The 23,371-nt window shown below is 41.7% G+C and overlaps 1 protein-coding gene across 1 annotated transcript in view; it reads left to right on the top strand.

The window, feature by feature from the left end:
• Positions 1-23,371, top strand: part of TENM2 (teneurin transmembrane protein 2) — a 380,391-nt gene that overhangs the window by 57,598 nt on the left and 299,422 nt on the right. The window contains 1 exon segment of the mRNA XM_032593990.1: positions 19,517-19,751. Coding sequence (XP_032449881.1) covers positions 19,517-19,751 — 235 coding nt within the window.

The following is a 23,371-nucleotide window of genomic DNA, read 5'->3' as shown; positions in this document are numbered from 1 at the left end:
AACCACTGGCAAGTGTTCATTTTCCAAATATACAGTGATCTCCACCTTCCAGTTTAATATTCCAGCTGGGAAAACAAGATCCTGTGTAGAAACTGGTTAAGTGACAATTCAGAACACTGAAGAGTGTGCTTGACAGGCTCTTGCAACTCTGGCTTTCTAGAATATAACCCCAAGTTGAGAAATAAGTTTTTTAAAATACCCTCTTATGTTCTCAAAATAGCTTTATTTTGTTCTGCACTTCATTAGGCCTTCATCTGGAGTCTCGTTTGTTCTTCCTTAACATGTAATCTTTAACAAACTTAACAACTTTCTACAAAATAAGAACTTAAGAGATACACAGAAAATGGAAGGGTGGGTGTGGTGGTGTAGAGCAGAGCAGTAGGTCCAGAAGATTGATACCCAAGAGTGACACCTGACAGCCTGACCTCAAGGAAGGAGACAGAATATATCACAAGGAGATACAGAATTATATGACTGCATATAGCACAATTATGTTTGCTCTTAATAGGCTTTCAGTCATTAATTAAGTATTGAATTGTGCTCATTATGCTCTCTTTAAAAATGCAGCCAAATAGGGCTTCCAGTTTTGGATTATTATATCCATACAACCTGGGTAATATACAAATATCTACCATTTGGGGCACCTGGGGGCTCAGTTGGTTAAGCATCCGACTCTTGATTTTGACTCAGGTCATGATCTCACAGCTGTGAGACTCCAAGTTCAGTTCAGACTCCAAGCTGGGCCTAGAGCTTGCTTAAGATTCATTCTCTCCTTCTGTGTATCTCTGTCTTTGTCTGTCTGTCTCTCTCTCTTTCTCCCCTTTTCTCTCTGCCTCTCCCCTGCTCATGCACATGCTTGCTTGCTCGCTCTCTCCCTCAAAAAAAAATCTACCATTTTTGGACAGTGAGTTTTGGTTATTTGGGAATTTCACTCATTCGGACCTCCTCATTTATGAAATGATGTGTGATAAAAGACATATTTGTGACCCAGGACCACCTAGCATGAAGAGCCAGGCCTATGGAATCAGTAGCCTGGGATGATGGTTCTTCCTTTCCAGCTCTGTGACCTGAGGCAAGTCAGTTAAACCTCTCAAATTTCAGTCTCCTGGTCTGTATAATGAGCACCTTCCCTAGAGTCACTATGAGGATCAAGTAGGATTATCATACTTAGATAATCTTGCTATTATTGCATGTTAGGTAGACAACCATCTTGTCATTATTTTTCTGTGATACAAAAGTAAAGTTCTTAAGCTAGAACGTGGCACAAAGTGAGTGCTCAAAATAGTTAGCTATTAGTATTATAAATATTATGATCACTCTTGTCTATGGTGAAGTGTTTTCATGAATGTGACACACACATGGTACTACAGGAGACTATGTAAAAGTATACAGTGAAGGCATCTGGGACTTCACCTTAGACAAGGTGCTGCCTGATCTATAATTATCCAACCCATTCAAATCAGGCCCACCTGGGACTAATTCCTCCAGAACACATCTTGCCCTGGACTTCCTTTGGTTAGGTTGAGAAAGGCTGTTTTCTAGACTAGTAAAATCCACTCACCTAGTATTGTGGCAGATCCTACTATAAGCTGTCACATGTTGTGAATCTCCAGCATCCCTTCACATTGTTCTTTTCTTAACGGGAGAAATAGAACATGGGTATGGAATGGGACAGTTGCATTTCACTTACCTCAGAACACCAGATTCCCTCCCAAGAGAAGGGGAAAGATGCACATGTTCTCTCAAACTGTTTTGGCTTCAAACCACACTTTGTAAGCAAAATGTAACCCAACAGGGAGGCAGACATGCCACATTGGTTGTGACCTTTAAAAGCAAGGACCTGAAAATGTCTGCTTCCTTCTGGAAAACACGTACTAATGACAAGCCTAGCCACTGATGTAACTCAGAGAAAGGGCTGGTTCAGAGGAAGAAATTGGGACAAGGGAGTTTGGCTGGAGCACTGAGAAGCGTCGAGAGCCTTTGGGTATTAACCAGACTGGCAGAGTGATCCCTGAGAGGAAAGACAAAGATAGCTCCCGCCTTTCTGATTCAGGGCTTGCCTACATCTCTGGCACCTTCCTGCCCTCTTGCAAGGCTGTCCTCATTCAGGTCGCAGTCTGCACCACGAGAGAAGTTCAGCTCCAGCCCATGCCACGGCAGCTTTCCAGGGCCTGGTATTTGTGTCCTTGGCTCCACGGCCAGCTATAGCAACTGAGGAGCCGTAGCTTTCTGCAAGTTCAGCCAGACGGTTGCGCAGGTGGCTCTACCTTGAATCGTCCAGGTAGGCAGAATAATGGATTTTTTTATTGATTTTCCCTGAGATTGGAAGCAAAGAAAAGGGGTGGGAAGTATCAAAGCAGTAGATAGCATTTTAGCTGGGTACTCATGAGTGTTTGTGGAAAGTGTCTGAACACCTAAGCCGCAAGGACAGAGGAAGGGAAACAGTGTGCCCGGGAAGAGAAAAGGAAATAAGACGTGCGATGCTCTATAAACTGAGAGAGTAATAGGAGCAAAGAAGAGCAGCTGGTGCAACGGGACATCCTGAGTTACTTGTCAGTGCCTACAGTACCCTTGTTAGAATTCTCACTTCTCACACTTTGCCCTCATGCCCTTCCTGGGACCAGACCTCATAAGCCACAGTCCCTGTTGTGAGCCTGAGCAGTGTCATCTTCCTGCACATCCCCCCCCTCCTTTCTGCTAGTCCCAGCCCCAGTAGTTAGGAACCTCCTGGGCTCTGAAGGACAGGACTGATGTGGGTCACAGGTGCTGGAGCTGCACAGACCTATGCTAATTACACCACACCTGTTTCCCCAGGTTAGGCTGTTGCTATTGGAAACCTTGATATCCCTTTTCATTTATCTGTTTACCAACCAGCCGTTAGTCCTGCTCCTCCACCCCATCATCCAACAGACCCTGGATCTGGGGCTCAGACCCTGATGCGAGGGGACAAGGACAGTAGGGACTGGCATGTGGGAAAATCACATCTATGTGTGCTACCTAGAGGTCATGACAGAGAGAAGGGTGCGTTCCACCTGCAGGGCAAGAGAGTGGCCAGGAAGGCATTTCAGGAGGATGTGAGGTGTAAAAAATGAGATGAGCATTTGCTAGTTGCTGGCATTTGTAGCACAGGGACCAGAACAAGCCAAGCCATTTTCGATGGCTGCATAGATGGCCAGACCTGTATTCAGCGCTGCTGGCGTCTCCTACATTTCTAAAGGTGCTTTTCCAATAAATCCATGGCAACATGCAGAGCTGTGCCATCACATTAAACGAAACAGGTATGCTTTCTCCATTCCTCCAAGCTTACAGTCTGTATCTTTACTGGACATGTTGCTGAGCTGTGAGTGCCCTGAGGAGGTCTTCCTAAATACCGTTTAAATTTTTTCTTTTCTTTTATTTCATTGGCCTTTTTTGACACCAGAATTGATCCCTTCTCCTGTTGGAACTATCAGAAGACAAACACAAGTTTCTCTTCCCGGGTAGCAATTTCCATTCATGAAAAATTGCCTTGTATGCATTCAGGAAGTATAGCAGGTTGTGAAGCTCTGTAATTTGTTTCCCATCAACTAATAATCTTATTGTGATGAATAATGTAGTGCTGTTAATGTTTCTACAAGGTTACAGATTGTGCTGAGTGTCAGTAGAGAAGCTGACAGTGTTGTGCAGCAAAGCCATTCTTTCTCCTTTTTACACAGTATAGTTTCTTAGAAAGCTTGCAGTAGGAGCATGAGCTTCAGCAAACAGTATTCACATGAATTCAAGTACGAAAACTATTCGTGATACACAGTAGAAGTTTTACACCAATGTTGACTCTGTTCTTGTTTTTTTTTTCTTGTTTTTTTTTTAATGTTTACTTATTTTTGAGAGAGAGTCAGATGAGAGAGAGAGTCAGAGTGTGAACAGGGGAGGGGCATAGAGAAAGACACAGAATCTGAAGTAGACTCCACCAGGCTCTGAGCTGTTAGCACAGAGCCCAACGTGGAGCTTGAAACCACAAACCACAAGATCGTGACCTGAGCCGAAGTCCGACACTCTACCGACTGAGCCACCCAGGTGCTCCTGTTCTTGTTTTTTCTAGGGTGCTTTTTTAATCTTATTTTTAAGGATGTGACATATATGTTGGAAACAGATTTCCAAGTTTTGGCATTGATTGGCTCCTTTGTTTTACAGAGAATAGCCTCAGCTTCTCTACCTGGAGTGGCTCATACTCTGCCACAAGTCTGTCCCCTTCAACACCAAATATTCTATCCTGTTCTTTTTTAATTATTTTTTAATGTTTATTTGGGAGAGAGAGAGCACACACAAGTGGGAGGGGGCAGAGAGAGGAGAACAGAGGATCTGAAGTGGGCTCTGCACTGACCGCAGAGAGCCTGACACGAGGCTGGAACTCGCAAACTGTGAGATCATGACCTGAGCCAAGTCAGACACTTAACTGCCTGAGCCAGCAGGAACCCTTATGTCCTGTTCTTAACGTTCAGCCACATGTTTAATTTTTGTTGTTTTATTGTATACTTTTAAAGTAGCACGCAGTAAAATTGTCTTTTATGAATTTTATGAATTGTGACACATATAGATTTGTGTAACCCCACCACCACTATCATGATGCGGAGCAGTTCTGTCCCCTCACAAACCTCCCTCATGCTGCCCTTTTGTAGTTACATCCTCTCCCAATCCAAATCCTGGCAGTCACCAATCTGTTTTCAGTCACTATAGTTTTGTCTTATTTTTATAAATTTTTTTAATGTTTATTTATTTTTGAGACAGAGACAAAGCATGAGTGGAGGGGGGGGGGGACAGAGATAGGGAGACACAGAGTCTGAAGCAGGCTGTAGGCTCTGAGCTGTCAGCACAGAGCCCGACGCAAGATCGTGACCTGAGCCCAACTCAGACCCTCAACCGACTGAACCACCCAGGCACCCCCTAGTTTTGTCTTTTTTAAAGTTTATTTATTTTGAGAGAGGGAGGGGAGAGAAAGAGATAAAGAATCTCAAGCAGGCTCCACAATGATAGTACAGAGCCTGATGCGGGGCTTCAACTCACGAACCTTGAGATTACAACCTGAGCCGAAATCAAGAGTCAGATGCTTAACCGACCGAGCCAGCCAGGCCGAGCTAGTTTTGTCTTTTCGAGAATGTCATGTGAATGCAGTTACACAGTATATAACATTTTGAAACTGACTTCTCCCATTCAGCATGGTACCTTTGAGATGTTTCCAAGCTGTTGCATGTATCAATAGTTGATCCCTTGTTATTGCTGAGTAGCATTCTGTCATACAGATTACCCCACTTTATTAATTCACTTGTAGAATATCTGGGTTGTTTCTAGGTTTTGGTGATCGTAATAGAACTGCTATAAACTTCCATGTATAGGTTTTCAGATAAAGATACATTTTCATTTCTGTAGGGTGAATACATAGAATTGAGATGATTAGATCTTGTGGTCAGTGTAACAATACAGGAAACTGGTGGACTTTTCCAGAATGTCTGTGTATTTCACATCCCCACTGGCAATGTATGAGAGTTTCTGTCATGGTATTTTGATTAGCTTTTATGTCTGTGAAAAGTATGTTGTAGCATAATACTCTGTTTTATCGTGTGCTGCTTCTGGTTGATTTAATAGGTAATTTATTTGTTTGTTTAGTGCCTTAATGAGATAGCCCTTAAATTTTATGTCAGATGGGGCACCTGGCTGGCTCTTTTGTGAGAGCCTGCAACTCTTGATCTTGGGGTTATGAGTTCGAGCCCCATGTTAGGTGTAAATATTGCCTAAAAAGTAAAATCTTAAAAAGAACTTCTGCTAAAATTTCTCAACAAAAAAAGCATGGAGTGTGTTTGCCTACTTTTCTCAATGCTGTTTATGGCTTCTTTGGTTTAGACTACATGTGTTTTAATTAGAAAAATCTATAAATGATGGGTTTTTCTGTTATTCATAGAATGAGGGTGAGGATGCTAAGGGTATAGATGTGCAGAAAGATTGGGATGGGACAATTGGAGTAAACTCAAGTGGCAAAACTTCATTAATCCCATCTCTATTTTCACTTCGTGGATCTAGATGTCTCACTCTATTTTTTGTGTGCAAAGACTACTCCAAAGTCCATATGGATCCTACTGATGGAACTGAAAATTCACAGCAAGAATTCTGAGTCTTAATCTTACAAGGAAAGCAATACAGCATGTGTATTCCATGTGCATAATAGAGGGCTCCAATTCACCATGCTATATTATCTACAATCAAACATAAAAGAGAGTTGATAAATACCACATTCAACTGAAAACACAAATGAATCAAAATGTTATAGTTTCTCTCCACAGGTAATAATTAACATTCTTGTGAATTTCTCTGTATGCCATGGGGCACCCTTTAAACAGTACCCTAGCACAAAATCTTGTATATTGGAAGATGTAGACTTGACCGAAGAGTGAGTTCATCTTGGGAAATAAGACAGGATGTAGGGGACAGGGAGAAGGGGTTCATGTGGAGTCGAATGATATGCATATATGAAGACTTGTCAGAGCAGTATGTCATAATGACCCTTATAAAATTATTGCACATAAGCTGACATGTGAATAAAAACATTCGTGAGAAAGTGAAGTCTTTGGGTAGTTAACAACCAGAAGAAAAATAGAAGAGTTACCGTGGGATCTTTAAGGCTCAACAAAAAGGTCAGAGGCTGGAGATCTGCCACCTGTTTACCTTCCTAGAGGCCAGAGATCTACCATGTCAAAAATCGACCAGACCCGGCATAGATGCTCAATAATGAATTGCCAGGTGAATGAACCCATGAAGACGTGAATGAAGGAATGAACAAGGAAGTAATTGAAAATGCTTTGTCACAAGTGGGCATAGCTCATATGCCACTCTTCTTGTGTCAGAACTTAATTAGAAAACAAAAGGAATCTTGTGGAGAGAACCGTCACTCTTTGGGTTTCTCCCCGAGAATGTGAAAGACTTTACCAAGTGGCTACTTGCATCTAATCTAGCTGGACTCCCTACTAAGAAAATCCTTGGAATGAAAACTCTTTCCAATTCTATTCCGTGTACAGGTTAGAAAAGTTAATAAAGATCTAATAGGCTAAATATGGCCAAATGGAGTCATTCAGTATATAATGTGCCAGAGTCAGTTCCAATGTTAGTGCCAGAACAGGGCAATCATAAAATATCTTACATAGGTCAGCACACAGGAAGCCTTTGGACTTGATCTGATGCAATCTGAAAGGGCTTCCTGAAGGAGGAAGAACTCCATGTATCCTGCTTTTGACTTGTAAACCCTTTACGGCATACCCTTTGTCCTTGCCACATCCAGTTGGCTTCTCCTACCACCAAGCGTATGGATGAATTAGGATTCACCCTGTTCAGGTAAACCACTGGCCTGTAGCAAAGATCCTTTAATACAATAAATTTGTGATGGAAAGCGAACATTTTCAAGTGGCACGGAGAGCCACAGGAGATCCTGTTAGTCGGAGTTTAGAAGTGAAATGTGTCTATTCCCACTTGGGGTGTGTCAGAGGCCTCTGCCATCATTAGTTCCATGGGGATTTCTGCTTGTAAGGCATTTGTTGTCATGTTTGGATTACTGCAGGAAGAGAAAAAATTGCTACAGTTTGCGTGATATAGAACTGTGTTTTGGCAAGGATGCCTGCAATAATTTTTTTCTTGAACTTTAGTCAAGTTCAAGCATTTGAGATCTGTCTCAGATGACACCATGCAGCAGCCCCTTTGCAAGACCTTCATTTCTGTCGGAATTTGGACTCTCCTTTTGACTCCTTTGCTCTTGCCATACGTATTAATTATTTGATTAATTCAGAAGTTCTTTATTGTGCCTACTAAGTGTTCGAGGTGCCAGGGATCAAGTAGAAAATAAAATAACATTCTTGCTTTCAAGGTACTTAATTTCTAGTGCAGAAAGACAATTACTAGGGGGAAAAATGTGATGATATGTGGTTTAGAGAAACACCATAGAAAAGAGGATATGACTGCTGAGGTTGCCTGAAAAGGCGTGTCTTAAAGGGGAGATTTGAACTGAGACATTCCAACCTTAAGGGAGTGAGCCACTTTGAGTGAGCCAGTCAGTTATCTGTATCCCCAGTCCAAATATAAGACAACTGCAAAGGGCCTGAGGCAGAAGCCTGCCTGGCTCAGTCCCATATCAGAGGCCAGTGAGGATCAGGACCTTTCCTACTTACTTCATTGTTTACTTTGAGAAGTAAGCTTGAAGCTTAATGGAGGAGACAAAACTCAGCTGGTATTCTGGCCAATCCCTATGCACATCCCACATTTAAAATGTCTCTGTTCTTCCTTTTCCCTCTACCTGAAATGTTGTTCCCCCAGACATTGCGGTGGCTCTCTCCCTATTTCCTTCAGGTCTCTGATCAAATATCATCTTATTGAGAAGCCTTCCCAGACCACACTATTAAAATGTGTTAGAAAGATAAGAAGTGTTAGAAATGGAAATTATTTTCTCCTCCAAATCTGATATTTCACGAGAGAGATTACTCACTCTCTGCATTATGGGATTAAGAATGATCCCATTTGAGATGATAAATACTAAAGAGTTTCTGTAACCCAAGAAGCCCTGAGAAACAAATTGCTAATTCATGACTTAAACCATCTAAATGTGATGAATAACTCAGGACCTGCCTGAGTTGTTCAGTGGTGAATTGCATGATAGAGCAAACTGCATGGGTCATAGATGAGCATGAGCAAAACAAAAACAACAATAACAACAACAAAGAAAATCTTGATTTTATCATGAGCTTTTCATGGGCAATGGGAGCTGGTGCTAAATAGAAACACCAAGATTCAAGAAAACCTGGGCCTTCCTTATGCTCATTTCCATGGGGAATAAGAGAATTTATACAAGGTAAGCTGATGTAGGGCCCTTCATATTGTCTACCACCAGGTGGTTTTATTTCCAAGTGTTTAAGTTGCAAAAGGTGGAAATCAAGAGTACTGATTATTTTGGTAGTCTGTGAGACCTAGAGTTTCTATAACTCCTAAGAATGAAAAGAGATCCTTAATTCTTAATGGTGCTATTTACCTTAAAAATATCTGGCAACAGGAAGTTTTCCAAGTCATTACAATAATAATCTTTGAATCACAGGGTCTATTTCACTCCTCTCTCCACAGCCTCAAGAAAGAATTAGCCTGTTCAGGGAAAGATAAATAAATCCTGACATTTCTTAAGTACTTCCTATTTGTCATGCATTTTCCAAGCACTTTAACTTAAAATGTTCTTTCTCCTTTAACTTTTGACCACGTAGGAATGGTATTTGCCCCCTTTTTTGAACAGGGAAACAGAGGCACAGACACGCGAAGTGCTTCATAACTCTGATTGTCTAACTCCAGAAGTCCCTCAGGCGAAACTGGAGAGATGAGTATCAAAAAGACTGAGAAAGCCCTGAAAATCACGTTACGAGCCATGGCTAGGAAGAAACCCTTGTTTCCCAGGGTGGGAGGGGGCAGTGGGAGACGGTGATTCCATTGCCTCCTCTTTCCCCACAGAACTAAGATCTGCAGAGCACACTGGTATCCTACTGGTCTCAGTTTTTTTCTGAAAGTTGTTTGCATCCTGGGACTCTTGGGTAGGGTGGAGGTGGACTTCCTCATCTTTCTCTGTTCAGCCCTGGGTATTCCTACTCATCATCCATGCTACATGATAGAAAAGGCTGTGAGCACTGTCTCATCCACTTTAATTGGGAAAGCAAAACAATTTTGACTTTGAAAGAAACCACTGAACAGTTGTGAATAAAACCCAGAGGGCAGTCTCTCTGACAGTATCTACACCAGGCAACCCTGGGAGGAGATGTTTCTTTAGGAAGCTCTCAGATATTTTTCTTTAGTAATTCCTTGCTGTGGTGTGTGTGTGTTTGTATTTTTTGAAGGCAGAAAGAGTATCCTGAAAATCTCTCCAGCAGTATGCCCTATACATCCCATTACATCAGCTGTCACTTGACATGAAACCAGATGCAGTTCAAGGTCTGACATTCAGCTGACTTCTGTTTATATAGTATGGAGAAACTTTAGTTCCCTTGCCCTATAAGGTGTGTACCATGAGAGATTTGGGGAAAAGGTCACCCAGATAGTAAATAATTCTGCTGAGCTTTGTAGTGAAAATGCTCCAAGAACCTTTATCCTGTCCTTGCCATTTAACTAGTGTGCTTCAGTCATTCTTGATATTAATGAATGGTGTAGATCAGAGCTTGTCTCCGTCGTTCTGTTCATCAGACGCTCAACCTAAAATCAAAATCATATTTTATCTTTGTTTTGATCTTCTCCCTGTGATCAGGGGAAAACATTTGTGACCATCCAAAGGAAAAGAAAATGAAATATGCCCCGACAAAAACCTGGTTAAAGAGCTAAAGAATGGCATCGTGATAGAAGAAAATTCCACTTGTGATTTTTATTTTTCAAAAAAAAAAAATAATAGTCTGGGCTGTGAAAAACATATTATCTTTCATGGATAGGGAAATATCCAAATTTTGCCCAGACTATTTTACAATAAGACCTTGAAAAGCTATGCAATGAGCTGGAATGAGAGGAGTTTAAATTTTTGATGCAATTCTCTGCTTGGGAAAGTGATAATGCAGCTCAAATAACAGAGAGAGTATTTTCTGCTACAGTGCAACAATCAACATAACGTCTGGGCATATTAATAATTTCACTCCTAAACTTCTCGACAGGGAAAGCATGGGTCTTAATAGCATTGTCAAGATCCTTAGGGCAATTGAAAAACCCAAAATCATTACTTTCTACTGATAGGCTTTCCTCTCCCAGAGGATGCCAAAATACCTAGGGTAATGTAGATTTATTGAAATGCTCAGATAGGCACTGCTCAGACATAACTTTGCAATAAAATCTTCTCTTTAGGAGGGTTCCTCTCAAGTATTTCAAGTGGTCTTTTTTTTTTTTTTGTCTTTGTCACTTAGAAAGTAGCTAATAGAGTTGACATTGATCTCAAGTGATACCTTCCAGATGATGAAGAACACAAAGAATGAGCATAGGGGTATGGTATAATGATGTGGCACCTGTGATTAAAATCCTTTTCTGCCCCATCATATGTGAGAACCTGCCCACGTGGGCAGGATGGTCCTCTACAAATGGTATTAAGGTCATCATTCAAGTACAGCTACTGGTTGGGCACCCAATTCAAGAGTTCCCTGCTTCTTTTTTCCTCCACCCTCCACCCTGAGTCCTGCCTGCACGTGTTTCTGTTTTAGTTGAGCAGGAATGGCTGTCTGCAGTGATTACAGCCATGCCTGAAGCAGTAGAACAAATTCCAGGATCCCCCTCGGACCCTCAAGTATACAATTGGCTCTCAAATGGTCATATCTAACAATCTCCTTCTGAAAAATATCAACAGCAGTAGGGTCTCAGCCAACAAGCTCCTGTGAACACCAGCTTCAAGTTGCCAGGAAAAGATATTTTTAAGTAGTATGAAGTATGCCCCATCTGAGATCTAACTTTGATTGGTTCCAATGGGCCTCTGCAACAGACAGACATTGTGGTTCTAAAAAACAGAGGGAATCACCATTTATATGAAGTACTCAGAATAGGCAAACCCATAGAAGCAGAAAGTAGATTGATATTTGCCAGGGGTTGGGGGAACTGGGAAGTGACTGCTAAACACTATGAGGTTTCCTAGTGGGGGGCAATGAAAATGCTCTAAGATCAGACAGTACTGATGGTTGTATATCTCAGTGAATATAGTAAAAGAAAGCACTAAAGTGTACATGTTTTAAAGCTGAATTTCATTATATCTCAGTAAATCTATTATTTAAAATTTATTTATTTTGAGAGAGACAAGAGAGAGTGCAAGTGGAGAGAGAATCTCAAGCAGGCTCCATGCAGAGCCCTATGCAGGGCTCAAACCCACAATACTGTGAGACTGTGACCTGAGCCAAAATCAGGAGTTGAATGCTCAACTGACTGAGGCACCCCGGCACCCCTGTACATCTGTTATTTAAAAGAGAGAATAGGTGATCAGGCAGAAACAGGAAAAAATAAAATAAAACTAAGAACAAAGAGGAACAAAGCCACCTTCTCCCTGGGTCCAGCTGTCTCCCTGTTGAAGGACCTGTGAGGGTAATAAGGATTTGGGCATAAGGGAAAGCCCATCAGATGCTAGCAGCCTAGAAATGTCCAAAGAACAGAGGCAGAAATCTGCTCTGACCCCTCTTTGCTGAGGTTCTGCAAAATAACCCCAGGAGACATGATGTGTTCATTGGTTCGTTCATTCATTCCTTCATTCAGCACTACTCTTCTAGCCACCATAGCTCTGTGCTGAAGGAATTCACAGTCTAGCAGGAAAAACAGGAGAGTCCAAAAATGATATAAAACCATGCATCTAGGGTATGAAAGAAACATGCCCAGTATGCACTCAGCAGGGGCCCAGATGTATTACAGTTAAATACAACATGTAAGGAGAGAAACTTAGATCTTTTAACGCCCTGTACCTCCATTTCTTTCTCTTTATCATGGAGAACAATATCCACTCTGAAGGTTATTATAAGTTTAAATAAGGTGAAATATACACAGGGCCTATCACACAGCTGGTGCTTATTAAACGGGCGCAATTGTTCTTAGATGACCTACGATGTCCCTCTAAACCCTAATTTTTTATGAATGTAGGTAGAGCTGACAAAACTTTGGTTTCTAAGCCTGCAAAGGATTGCTCTTGGTGATGGCAATTCCCTTGCTTCTGCCATGCAGTGTTGGTGTGTGTGTCGTTGCAAATGCACTCAGAATGCTTTTTCTCTGAGGTCATATATGTAGTGTAAGCAAGAGAACTACAAATCATTCTTTACAAGTGAACACAGCCCTGTCCTTCTCTGGTGCTCCTCTCAGGCTGAATGGGGCTTTTCTATCAAGGACAGTCCCCTGATCCAGGACTGTGCGATCCAGGCCGAGAGGCACTGGTCAAAGCTGTAGCTGAGCACCGGGAGATGAGAAAGAGGTTATAACTTGGCTCATTCCTTCATCCTTTCTTCTCTTCCCCCCCCCCCATTCTGAAATGTGGAGAAGGGGCTGCAGCTTGCTACAGTAGTGACCACATCTGAGAAACACTGCAGATCAGTCACTGCCCTACAAAGCCTGCAATACCATCCAATGGTCAGTAACAATAAAAGTCTATTCTTGAGAGGACAAATCATTCAGTAGATGCTACAACAGGGAAGGAGCAAGCAAGCTGAATGTCCCGAGTGTCCAGTACTTAGACACAAGTAAATCTCTTTCCACCTCTTTCTAACACAGGACGAGGCTGGATCTGGACTCGCCCAACCCCTCTCCCTTGCCCCCAGGCTGTTGGCAAAGTACCTTCAGTCAGAGCAGGAAGGATGAGCTGGGACCAAGTGTGCCCTTGTTTCTGTCTCCAGAAGACTTAATTGCTGCTTATCCCTCATGCCACTGGTTATGGGAGCCAGGATGCACACGGAGGAGGAAGTTTGAGAAAGGCCTTTTGGGAAGGCACAGAAAAGAGATTGCACTGCAGTTTGGCTGTTCTGGCCTATTTCTCCTGATTCAAGCAGCACTGTGAGGTGCAGAGCTTTGAGGTGGGCAATTCCCTCCAATTCCTCGTAAGTTTTCGTTCTGCCATTTAAGCAAATGTGGAAAGAAGTGAGTTAAGCCAGTTTTTCCTCTGTATTTGTCAGGGTGATTTGTATAAACCAGGACAGAGGTCTCTGTTCTCTCCCTGTGTGAGTGCATTTTGGGCCTCCTGATATTTTGCATATGACAGAATGGGGAAGAAACCCTGGGATCCAAAAGCAGCTATTCCTCTTACTAAGTTACATGACCTTTGGGGCTTTGCTTAACCTCTCTGAGCCTCACTGGCTGGATCTGTAGAATGGGAACGAGAAGAAAACTTACCCCATAAGATCGAGTGGTAACAAATTGAAAAATTTATGTACAGCACTTAGCACAGGACCGGACACACAGGGAGAGCTTGACTCCTAGCAGCTATTGTTGGTGTTATTTTGCTGTCATTAACATCAATAGTTTGTTTATAGAAATGGAACACTTCTGAATCCCAAGTTCCATTTCTGGAAGCTCTTAGAGCAATGCTCTAGAGATTGTGCGTATTAATGCCTGTGTCATGTCACTTAGTCACAATGCCCTTCTGTAGACAGCATTTGAAGCTGGAAGAGGTCTGAGGTTGGTGATTTTGCCTTTATATATTGATTTAAACATATGTTGATTTAAAAGCGACCACTCAAAAGAGGCAGGAAAGCTAGAGTTCCTCACGAGGTAAAGTTGCTATTGCTGTTATTGCTATGATCGGTATTATTAATTATAACACATAATATATACTAATAACATTTGTTAATACTTAATATGTGCCAAGAATCATGGTAGGCTTTTTATAGATGTATTCTCATTTGATGTTCCTAACAACTATATGAGAGAAGTAAAATTACCCATTTTACAGATGAAGAAACAAAGAAACAAATACATAACTTTCCAGTAGTCATACTGCAAGTAAGTGTGGCCAAGCAGGGGTTCAAAGCCAACCACAAAGCTGGTTATCTGCAGCAGACTCCCAGTTCTAACTAGAGGCTGTTACTCTTGAAAATCTTCCCTCTGATTCCCCTCTGCCTCCCATTTGAGGTCAGATCTGTACAGCATGTCCTGGTGCCAATTTTCGCTAACCAGAGAGTCCAAAATCTCTGCCAACACCAGCATCACTTCTAGCATCTTCAAATTGCTCTCAAGATGTAACTTGCCCCAATGACATAGTTCAGTAGGAGGAGGCAGAGAGTTTGTGGTTAATTCATCATCTCAGGGTCCAAGGGGTTGAAGTTTTTAAAGACCAACAGTTGGCATGCCATCTCCAAAAAGAGTGAATTATTGGCAGTTAGGCAGGCCTATACTTAGAATTTTTTTGTTCATACATTTTATCATTTTAATCACCAGGAAAAAAAATAGTGTGGACTACAGAGCAAAACAAAGCTATCTTAGTCTATCCCTGCCTGCCTACTCTCCTCTACACCCACCCACCTTGGCAAGGGTAGACCTAGCCTAAATACCTCCCCCATCTGTTTATTTAGGAAGAGTACAACAATAGCCAATTATTAAGAATTTACTTCCTTTGCTCCAAAGAAAATCCTTTATGTATATATTATATATACAATGTGGGTGTTGGTTGTTTCCACACGCTGTTTGAGTTCTGCTAGTCTAGTCAACACAAGAGCTGATACTCCAGGATTTTGCAGGCCCCATGGCTAACCTTGTTAGACCCAACAACAAAGAACTACTTTATTTTTCTTATGACTCCACTGTCAACCAATTGGCATTTAGGAAGGACAGAATATGGGAATGGCATCCCTGTAAGGATCAAGATTTCTGGCATCAACAAATCTAAGCATAGATTTTTCCAGCAAATAAGACCAAACAAGCAAACAGGACAATTGAAGCACTTAGTTTTTAAATACACAGGCAGCAGCCTCTCTCTAAATTCACTTACCCTTGCCAGGAGTCCTACCTGTCCTGCCCTAGCTTTTCACAAAGAATAAATGTGCAATTCCTCCTTCCTAGGACTAAAAGCCACACAGTACCTAAAAATAAATTCTAGGTACTCCAGATAAATCAGGTGTACTATAATAGGCTAGCACTGTGATTTTAATGACAGTTGCCTTTTGCCTGCTAATAGCATACTTATTAAGTTGATACTATGTAAGCATTTATGTTACATAGTTATTTGTGGCTCAATTGCATTATTATGTGATTTCCTATTTATGTAATAGAAGAGCCATTAATATGCACATTAATTAAACCCAATAAATGTGTAGAACTCAGAATGGACGTTTAGGTTCCTTCATCAAGCTGTTAATCATTTCTGTTTCAGCATACATTGAAGACATTAGTTGCCTTGGAGAAGGCCTTTTTCATGTAATTTGGCTTCCTGGAAAGCAGTAAGGCGTGTTGGTGGCCATTGTTCGCATTTTTGAAATGGAAAACCGTCACATCCAGCAAGCTCATTGGATGACTAATGAAAACCAGGAAACACAAAAAGTGCTTCAAATGAATGATTGTAGCAGGGGTGTTGTTATATGAGAGATATGTGACCTACCCAGAATGCTAAGGTACCATGGGTGAGACCTAAATGCCTACCAGTGGCAACATAAATGCTTACACCCGGTCAGATTAAAATAAACTGGGATTGTTAGGGTTAATGGCAAAGCAGAAAACCACCCAAAAGCACTCAGCTATATCCTGTTGTTACCATGAGGGAATAGACTCGGTGTTTTTATTCTGTTTTTGTTTTCAAGAGAAGTCAGCGATCTAGAACACTATACAAAATCTTGACTCGGAATCTTTGGTCATATCCAGCTTGGGGGCTGCTATACTTGAATCTGGGCTCCTTGAGAGCCACAGTTGTGTCTTATCCATGCTTTTATTCCTGAAAGAAGCAAGCAGTGTTCCATGCACATGGTTGGGGACCTTACCTTAGGTGGCATATGTGGTGGCATATGTGGCACTGTGCATTCCTCCTCCTTTCCATCCTTCATGTTGACTCACACACACTTACTGCTGTTGTCAGGAGTGGTGGGTGAGTACTCAGACAATTACAGAAATGGAGTTGTAGGCCTAGGTTCATGTTATTTAAAAGGGGCAGACCCAACCCTTGAACCCAGTCCTTTAGATTTCCTCTCCTAACCAGTGGCCAAGTGCCTCTTCCATGTCTCTCTGTATATTCCCCAGTGGTAGCTCTTCCCACTCAGTATTCTAATCGTCTTTTCTTTTTCTTGTACATAGTTGAAAAATACGATTGTTGGATGGATAGATAAAGGAGAAAATATAGTCAGTGTCACAGTGGAAATGAACAGTAGTAATGAGGAAACCATCTAATACTGAGGATGCTGGATGGTTTTTGTTGTTGCCATCAATAATTTGATTTATTTGCAGTGAAATAACATACTGCTGTACAGGAGGGCAGTGTGAGAAGAACACTATGTATTCTTTCATCTCCTCCATGAAGCTCTGGGCCTTCTATTTAGTAGAAATGGAAAAAGAGCTGGGGGAGCCTGTGTGGCTCAGTTGGCTAAGCCTCCAACTCTTGATTTCGGCTCAGGTCATGATTTCACGGTTTGTGGGATTGAGCCCCGCATCACACTCCACGCTGAGTGTGGGGCCTGCTTAGGATTCTCTCTCTCCTTTCTCTCTCCTCCTACCCCACTCATGCTGGTGCAGTCTCTCAAAATAAATAAATAAACTTAAAAAAAAAAAGAATGGAAAGGGAGCTTGACATCTCTTGCAATTAACTTGAAAGCTCATCCTTCGTTTTATAGGAAACATGCCACATAGCACCTGGGTCCGTGGTTCCCTTTCCCCCTTAGCAGCACCCCTGGATAGCATCAGCAAAAGGGAAAACCACAGGAATTTCACCCACACAGAACACAGATGGACAAAGAAGGGCCACACAAGTTGAAGCAGGCTCAGAAACCTTAGCTCAGGATGAATAGACAGGAAGCAGGAGAGTTCTGGTATCTCATTTAGTGAATTAAATGCCTCACATGGCCTCTTTGTACTTTGGGAGAGTGTGTGGTCTGGAGTGCTGGAGGTGGGGCCAGGCGCCAAGGGAAATGGGAAGTTGGGGCTTGGGACCGAGGAGGGTGGGTTCTCACTTGTACACTGATTCATCTCATCTTCCTGAGGCAAGTCTCAAGATTACTTCACTAATGGAGAATAATGACACCACTTGGATAGGAGTTGAGGGAGGGGAAAGGAAAGCATGAAAATTTATTAACCCTGTGTGAGGGGCTTGGATAGCATCTCTGAAGGATCATTATGAAATCATTTCATCCCCTTTTCTCACCTCTTCCCACTAATATGAGACAGACAAACGCTAAATAAGTATATAATAATACATTACTAGACAGACAACAAAGCCAGAAAATGTAATAGCCTGCTACAGCTACGAAACTCCCTCAAAGATATATTTAAAATGTCACTGGTGCCTGATGTAAAATACGAATTGCAGGTTCATTTGGAGGACGCGATTTAAAACCTGTACAACTGTATGGTGGCATTTCCCACTGGGGTTTAGTTTTAGTTGTCTTTTTCTGGAGACCAAAAAAAAAAAGAAAAATCCCCCAAGTAATTTCAGCCCAGAGATAGAAACTTCGGGGAACCACTTGTGTCTGTTATTTTTCCTTCTTGTTTTCCTTGGTCATGATGCTCTCCAAACCTAGCATCTTCTTGACATGTTGTCTTTCTTTCAGAATATTTCTGCAGGCTTCACAGGAGCTACGGAATGTAGATTACACCTTTTGGAGATGTAGCCTGGCCACATAAGGAGACAAGTAGTTGAAATTTGTGTCAAATTGCTTGTTTAAATGATGTGAGCCAACTTCTTAAAGCCAGGACAGCAGGGGCTGAGGATTTTAAAAGTTGGCAGGGGCCAAAATGACAAGGCTTGGCAGTCACCTGGTGAGCTGCCAACCTCGACTGGAGGCTTCAAAAAAGGACACAAATTAAAAGTCATGTTTCAGCAGCCATTAAAACCAAATTATAGGCTTACATTGCATAGTGAACTACTTTCGTTTTCATTATGCTTAAAATATTTCATTTTGTAGATTGAGAGTGGGTTGCTAGGAAAACCCTGTGTGGAGTTGTCATCTGTGGTCATATTTACAAAGGAGATACACACAGAGGTATAGTTCTCTTTTATGCATTTTTCCTATGAGGATAGAGGATTTCAAGATGAGAAAAGAGGATGCAATTTGGAGTAAGGGTCAAGGTTTGAAAACATCAACCCTGATGTCTGAGCAGGCTCACAGGTATTTTCTTGACTCTCATGAAAAAAAAAAAAGCATACATCTATACATAACACCTAAAACAAATACACTTTTTAAAAAATCATCAACATTTTTAAGAAACAGGAAATTTTATCTAAAAGTCCAGATCTTCAGCTTTCCTAGAAAAACTAGAAGACTTGGCTGCGTTGGGCCCTTATCCCCACATGGCCACATGGGCCTGGATCTGAGTGAGGGGTGCTTCCTACCCTTTCCAAATCACCGCAGTCCACAACTGGCCCACTTGACTTCCCTGCTTACCTGCTACAGGTATTTAAATATGCTACTCTCTGACTTAGAGTGTACCATATTCTCATTGCCTTTCAGAAAAAGAAAATGTTTATAAAGAATGCATGCAATGTACTGGTTTACCAGGAAATGGTACAGGGACTTGTTACATCAGTGACCAGCCCTGTCAGGTCTGTGTCACTTCCACTTTAAGATTAACATATTCAAGATTAATACGCTCCAGCCTGGTTTTACTAATTTAGTTCCTCCTTCTTCCTTTGAGGCCTACAGAAGAAAGCAAATCAAAGTATGTTATTTGTTAGTAACCAACCCTGGAACGCTTTATGCCGTCTTTCTCTTTCTCTCTCTCTCTTGTTTGTGACTTTTAGCAATTACCAACCTAAAGACTTTGATTCTAGGCTTTGTTCCTCAGATTTGCACAGTGTCTGGGGCTACAGCCTACAGCCACTGATGGCCATTTCTCCTTCTTCTCTTTGCAGGTCCTCCAAACCACCACAGCCAATCGACTCTGAGGCCCCCTCTGCCTCCCCCTCACAACCACACTCTGTCCCATCACCACTCGTCTGCCAACTCCCTCAACAGGAACTCACTGACCAACCGGCGGAGCCAGATCCACGCCCCAGCTCCTGCACCCAATGACCTGGCCACCACACCGGAGTCCGTTCAGCTCCAGGACAGCTGGGTGCTAAACAGCAACGTGCCACTGGAGACTAGGTAAGTCCCCATCGCCGGTCACACCTGTTGCCCCACCTGAGTCATGTGCACAGCGTCCCCTAGACGGTTCAGGATTCTTGTCGGGGAGACGGTCCTGGTGTAAATAACAGGACAAGTATACCACCTCTTTGTTGTTCCCTTGGTAATTTGACTCTGGATGGTAGGCTGATAGGTATTTCTTTGTTCACATGTGTCTCCTTTTAATGCTTGTTTACTCTCTTAGACAGATCTTGTGTACCCAACTAATAGAATTAGCATAACATATTTTTACTCAAAGGCTCATGGGAAACATGCTTATAAGGGTATATTGACTGAAAGCTGCTGATAAATTATGCATTTGGCCTTTCCTGAAGTAATAAATGAAGACTCATTTGAAATTAAGTGTTTGGGGAGACCTTGAGAAACAATCCCTGATTCCAGACTGACAGAAGTATAATTTTAATTTATATTTCATCCAACATGCCGTCTGACTTTAATCCCTCCTGTACACACTAACAGCTTGATGCCTGAGGGGCAAACAAGAATGTACAAAAACAAACAAGAGAAAAGGGGCAGCACTTAGGTTGGAGGGAAGAGTTTCAAAGTGATCTCCACGTCTGGCTTTGTGTGTTTTGCCTTTTCTTCTGTCCCTTTCTTGCCTCCCCTTTTGGTCCTCCAAAACCACGCCCACCTAAATGCCCTGAGACAAGGTGTGTGGGTCACAGTGCGATGGGCTGGGAAGGAATGACTGTGAAGGCTGTGGGTGGGCTGCTAGATGGGGGAACGCTATTGCACCCCAACCCCAGACCCTGTCATGGTTTGTATGCTCCAGTTATTATTGTTTCCTTGCCAAAAAGAACCATGAAAACGAAACAGAGAAAGGCGATAATTCATGCTGACCCTTGAAAAAGTTCTCACTTAGGGCCACCTGAGTGGCTCAGTCTGTTCAGTGTCCCACTTTTGGTTTTGGCTCAGGTCATGATCTCACAGTGCGAGTTTGAGCCCTGTGTGAGGCTCAGCACTGAAAGCACAGAACCTACTTGGAATTATCTCTCTCCCTCTCTCTCTGCCCCTCCCCCTCTCATTCTCTCTCTCTCAAAAAAATAAATAAATAAATAGTTCTCACTTAAGTTTTTAAATGTTAATAAGCTAGGTTTGAGGAAAAACAAAAGGAATCTGTAATGGCAAGTGAATTCTCTGCACACTGCTGGAAGCGACTATGCAAGCCATAGCATTTCTGTCATTTCGTACCTATAATATTCTTTTACTATTTTTATAAGATCTTGAATAACTTGTGCACCATTGTCACTGTGGTCACTCTAAACTGTAATAAATTTTATTCTCTGATGATATAGGTTATTTTTAACGATGCCTACATTCTTAATCTGTGAGGCTTAAAATATGAAAGTCTGTAGAAATTATATGTGTATATTACATACAATAGATATATTTAAACATCTGCGCTAATATGGGCACCTGGGTGGCTCAGTTGGTTAAGCATCCGACTTTGGCTCTGCTCATGATCTCATGGTTTGTGGGTTGGAGCCTCGTGTCAGGCTCTCCTCTGATGGCATGAAGCGTGCTTTGGATTCTCTTGTCTCCTTCTCTCGCTCTCTGTCTCTCAAAAATAAACATTTAAAAATAACTGCACTAATAAACCTTTGTCAAAAGGTTTCTAGGCTGAAAGCAGACTGGGCCACATGGCTTAATTCAGGATATTTTCATAGTTGGTGGTGATCTTTAAGTCTGTATAAGACTTTCTGTCTTTTTTTTTTTTCCTTCTGCCACAGAGTTTGTTGGGCGTTAGTCAACCTTCTTTTACATTAACAGTCTTTTGTTTGAAAAAGAGTTTCTGGACATAAAGTCTACATAGAGGGGACTAGATGAAGGAGAAGGATGAGGAGAAAGGGAAGGAGAAATGTACTAGCCATTGTAGAAAGTGGAGGAGGAGAGGAAGGAAGGAAGAGGACCACCATCACCATTCATCACCAGTTTTTACTATGCACTTTGTATCTGCCTGGTATTCATTCTTTATTGCATTATCTCATTAGAGCCTGAAATAATAGAGTGAGGCAGGAAGGGACCATTACTTCCACCTTTTTAAAGATGCACAATCTAGATGTGTAGGGGCAAAGTAACTTGCAAGAGGTCTAGGGCTTCAGTGAGATGGGAAATTCTGAACCACCTTGGATGGACCTCCACTGGTTTCCACACACAAAATAAGGTGGCATGATGTCTGATAAATGAATACATACAAGACTACATTTATTGCCCTAATTGTTACATTTACAGGGCAAAATCCATCAGAGTGTTTGCTCCTCACAAAGATTCTCCCTTTGGTGATTACAAGGCATATGGTGCAGAAACCATCTCCTGTCTCCTAGCTGCTGATGAAAATAATTCATTTTCCAGGAGATTTACTTTACAAAACCATTTGCAATCAAGTGTTATCTTGACAAGTATCTGGTAGAGAGAGGACCAGCAGAGCCAAGTGTGCCACCTTCCTATTTTTCTGAAGTTAGCGTTCCTAGAATTTGTATCTGATCTATAGAGTCCTTCCATAAATCATTTATATATTTGTCATTTCTCCAAGGATTAGGGCTTCTCAATGGAGGTTTTGGAGGAGGCAAGTTCAATACAAAGCTTGAGTAGATAGGATTGCCAAAATGTTGAAGTCAGTCAGAAGAAAAAAGCAAGCAAGAACAACATCTGGATATCCTTTGATCAGTGCATTCCAGGGCCAAAGATTAGAGAATGTGAGGCCCTTGGGATAGGGCTATCACCAGAAGTCAAACACAGGGTGCAGAAGTCAGCAGCTCTGTTCATGAAATTCATGAATACATATAACTTGGATGTGCATCTGGTCCCATATATGAAAACTTCAGCAGTAATTAATAGAATTGTTGAGCTTTACATTTCTTTTTAAAATATTATCATTCAGTGTCTTATTAGCAAAATTTACTGAGTCCCTCATGTATACCAAACACACTATATGAGGTGCTAGGGAGGTCATGAGTAACACATGAAACTTGCCCTTGAAGTTCACACAATCTAAAGGAAGAGATAGGTACATAAACAGAGGGGTAGTGCAGTGTATACAATACACTTTAAGACTAAAGTGACCATACTGTGGATGAAGTGATTAACTCTCCCAGGATGATCAGGAAACATTTCAAACTGAGTATCTGTTTGAATTGGGTTTTTAGAGGAGGATAATAATTTTCCTAATAGGTAGAAAAAAAAAAGTCAAAGATTGTAGCATACTATTTGTTTCTGTTCCCTAGTATTTTTTTTAATATAGTCTTAGAAACTGTAAAACTGAACAAAGTCACTTATTCAAATGTTGGAACATTGTGAGTTTCATAGGATCATTTTCTTACCCACAAGAGAAAGTGTAGACATGGGAGCCCTTCTTTTATGGGCATGATGCCATACTAGGATTCCCATTCTTATTTTTATACCAAATAAGGATTGGTTAACTATATCCAGGAGAGAAACCATTGAAGGCAGGTCATAGAGGCTGATCATGATGTAGTCATCAATTTCGAAAATGCACTGGAAATTTACAAACGGCTTCACCACCTCTACTCTCCCTAACACAGACTTCTGGGTGTGATGGAAGAATTTCATAACTGGGAGGT

Source organism: Lynx canadensis, chromosome A1, assembly GCF_007474595.2.
Source record: "Lynx canadensis isolate LIC74 chromosome A1, mLynCan4.pri.v2, whole genome shotgun sequence".
Lineage (NCBI taxonomy): Eukaryota > Metazoa > Chordata > Mammalia > Carnivora > Felidae > Lynx > Lynx canadensis.
Note: the sequence above shows the minus strand (reverse complement) of the source record. Positions and strands in the feature narration are given on the sequence as shown.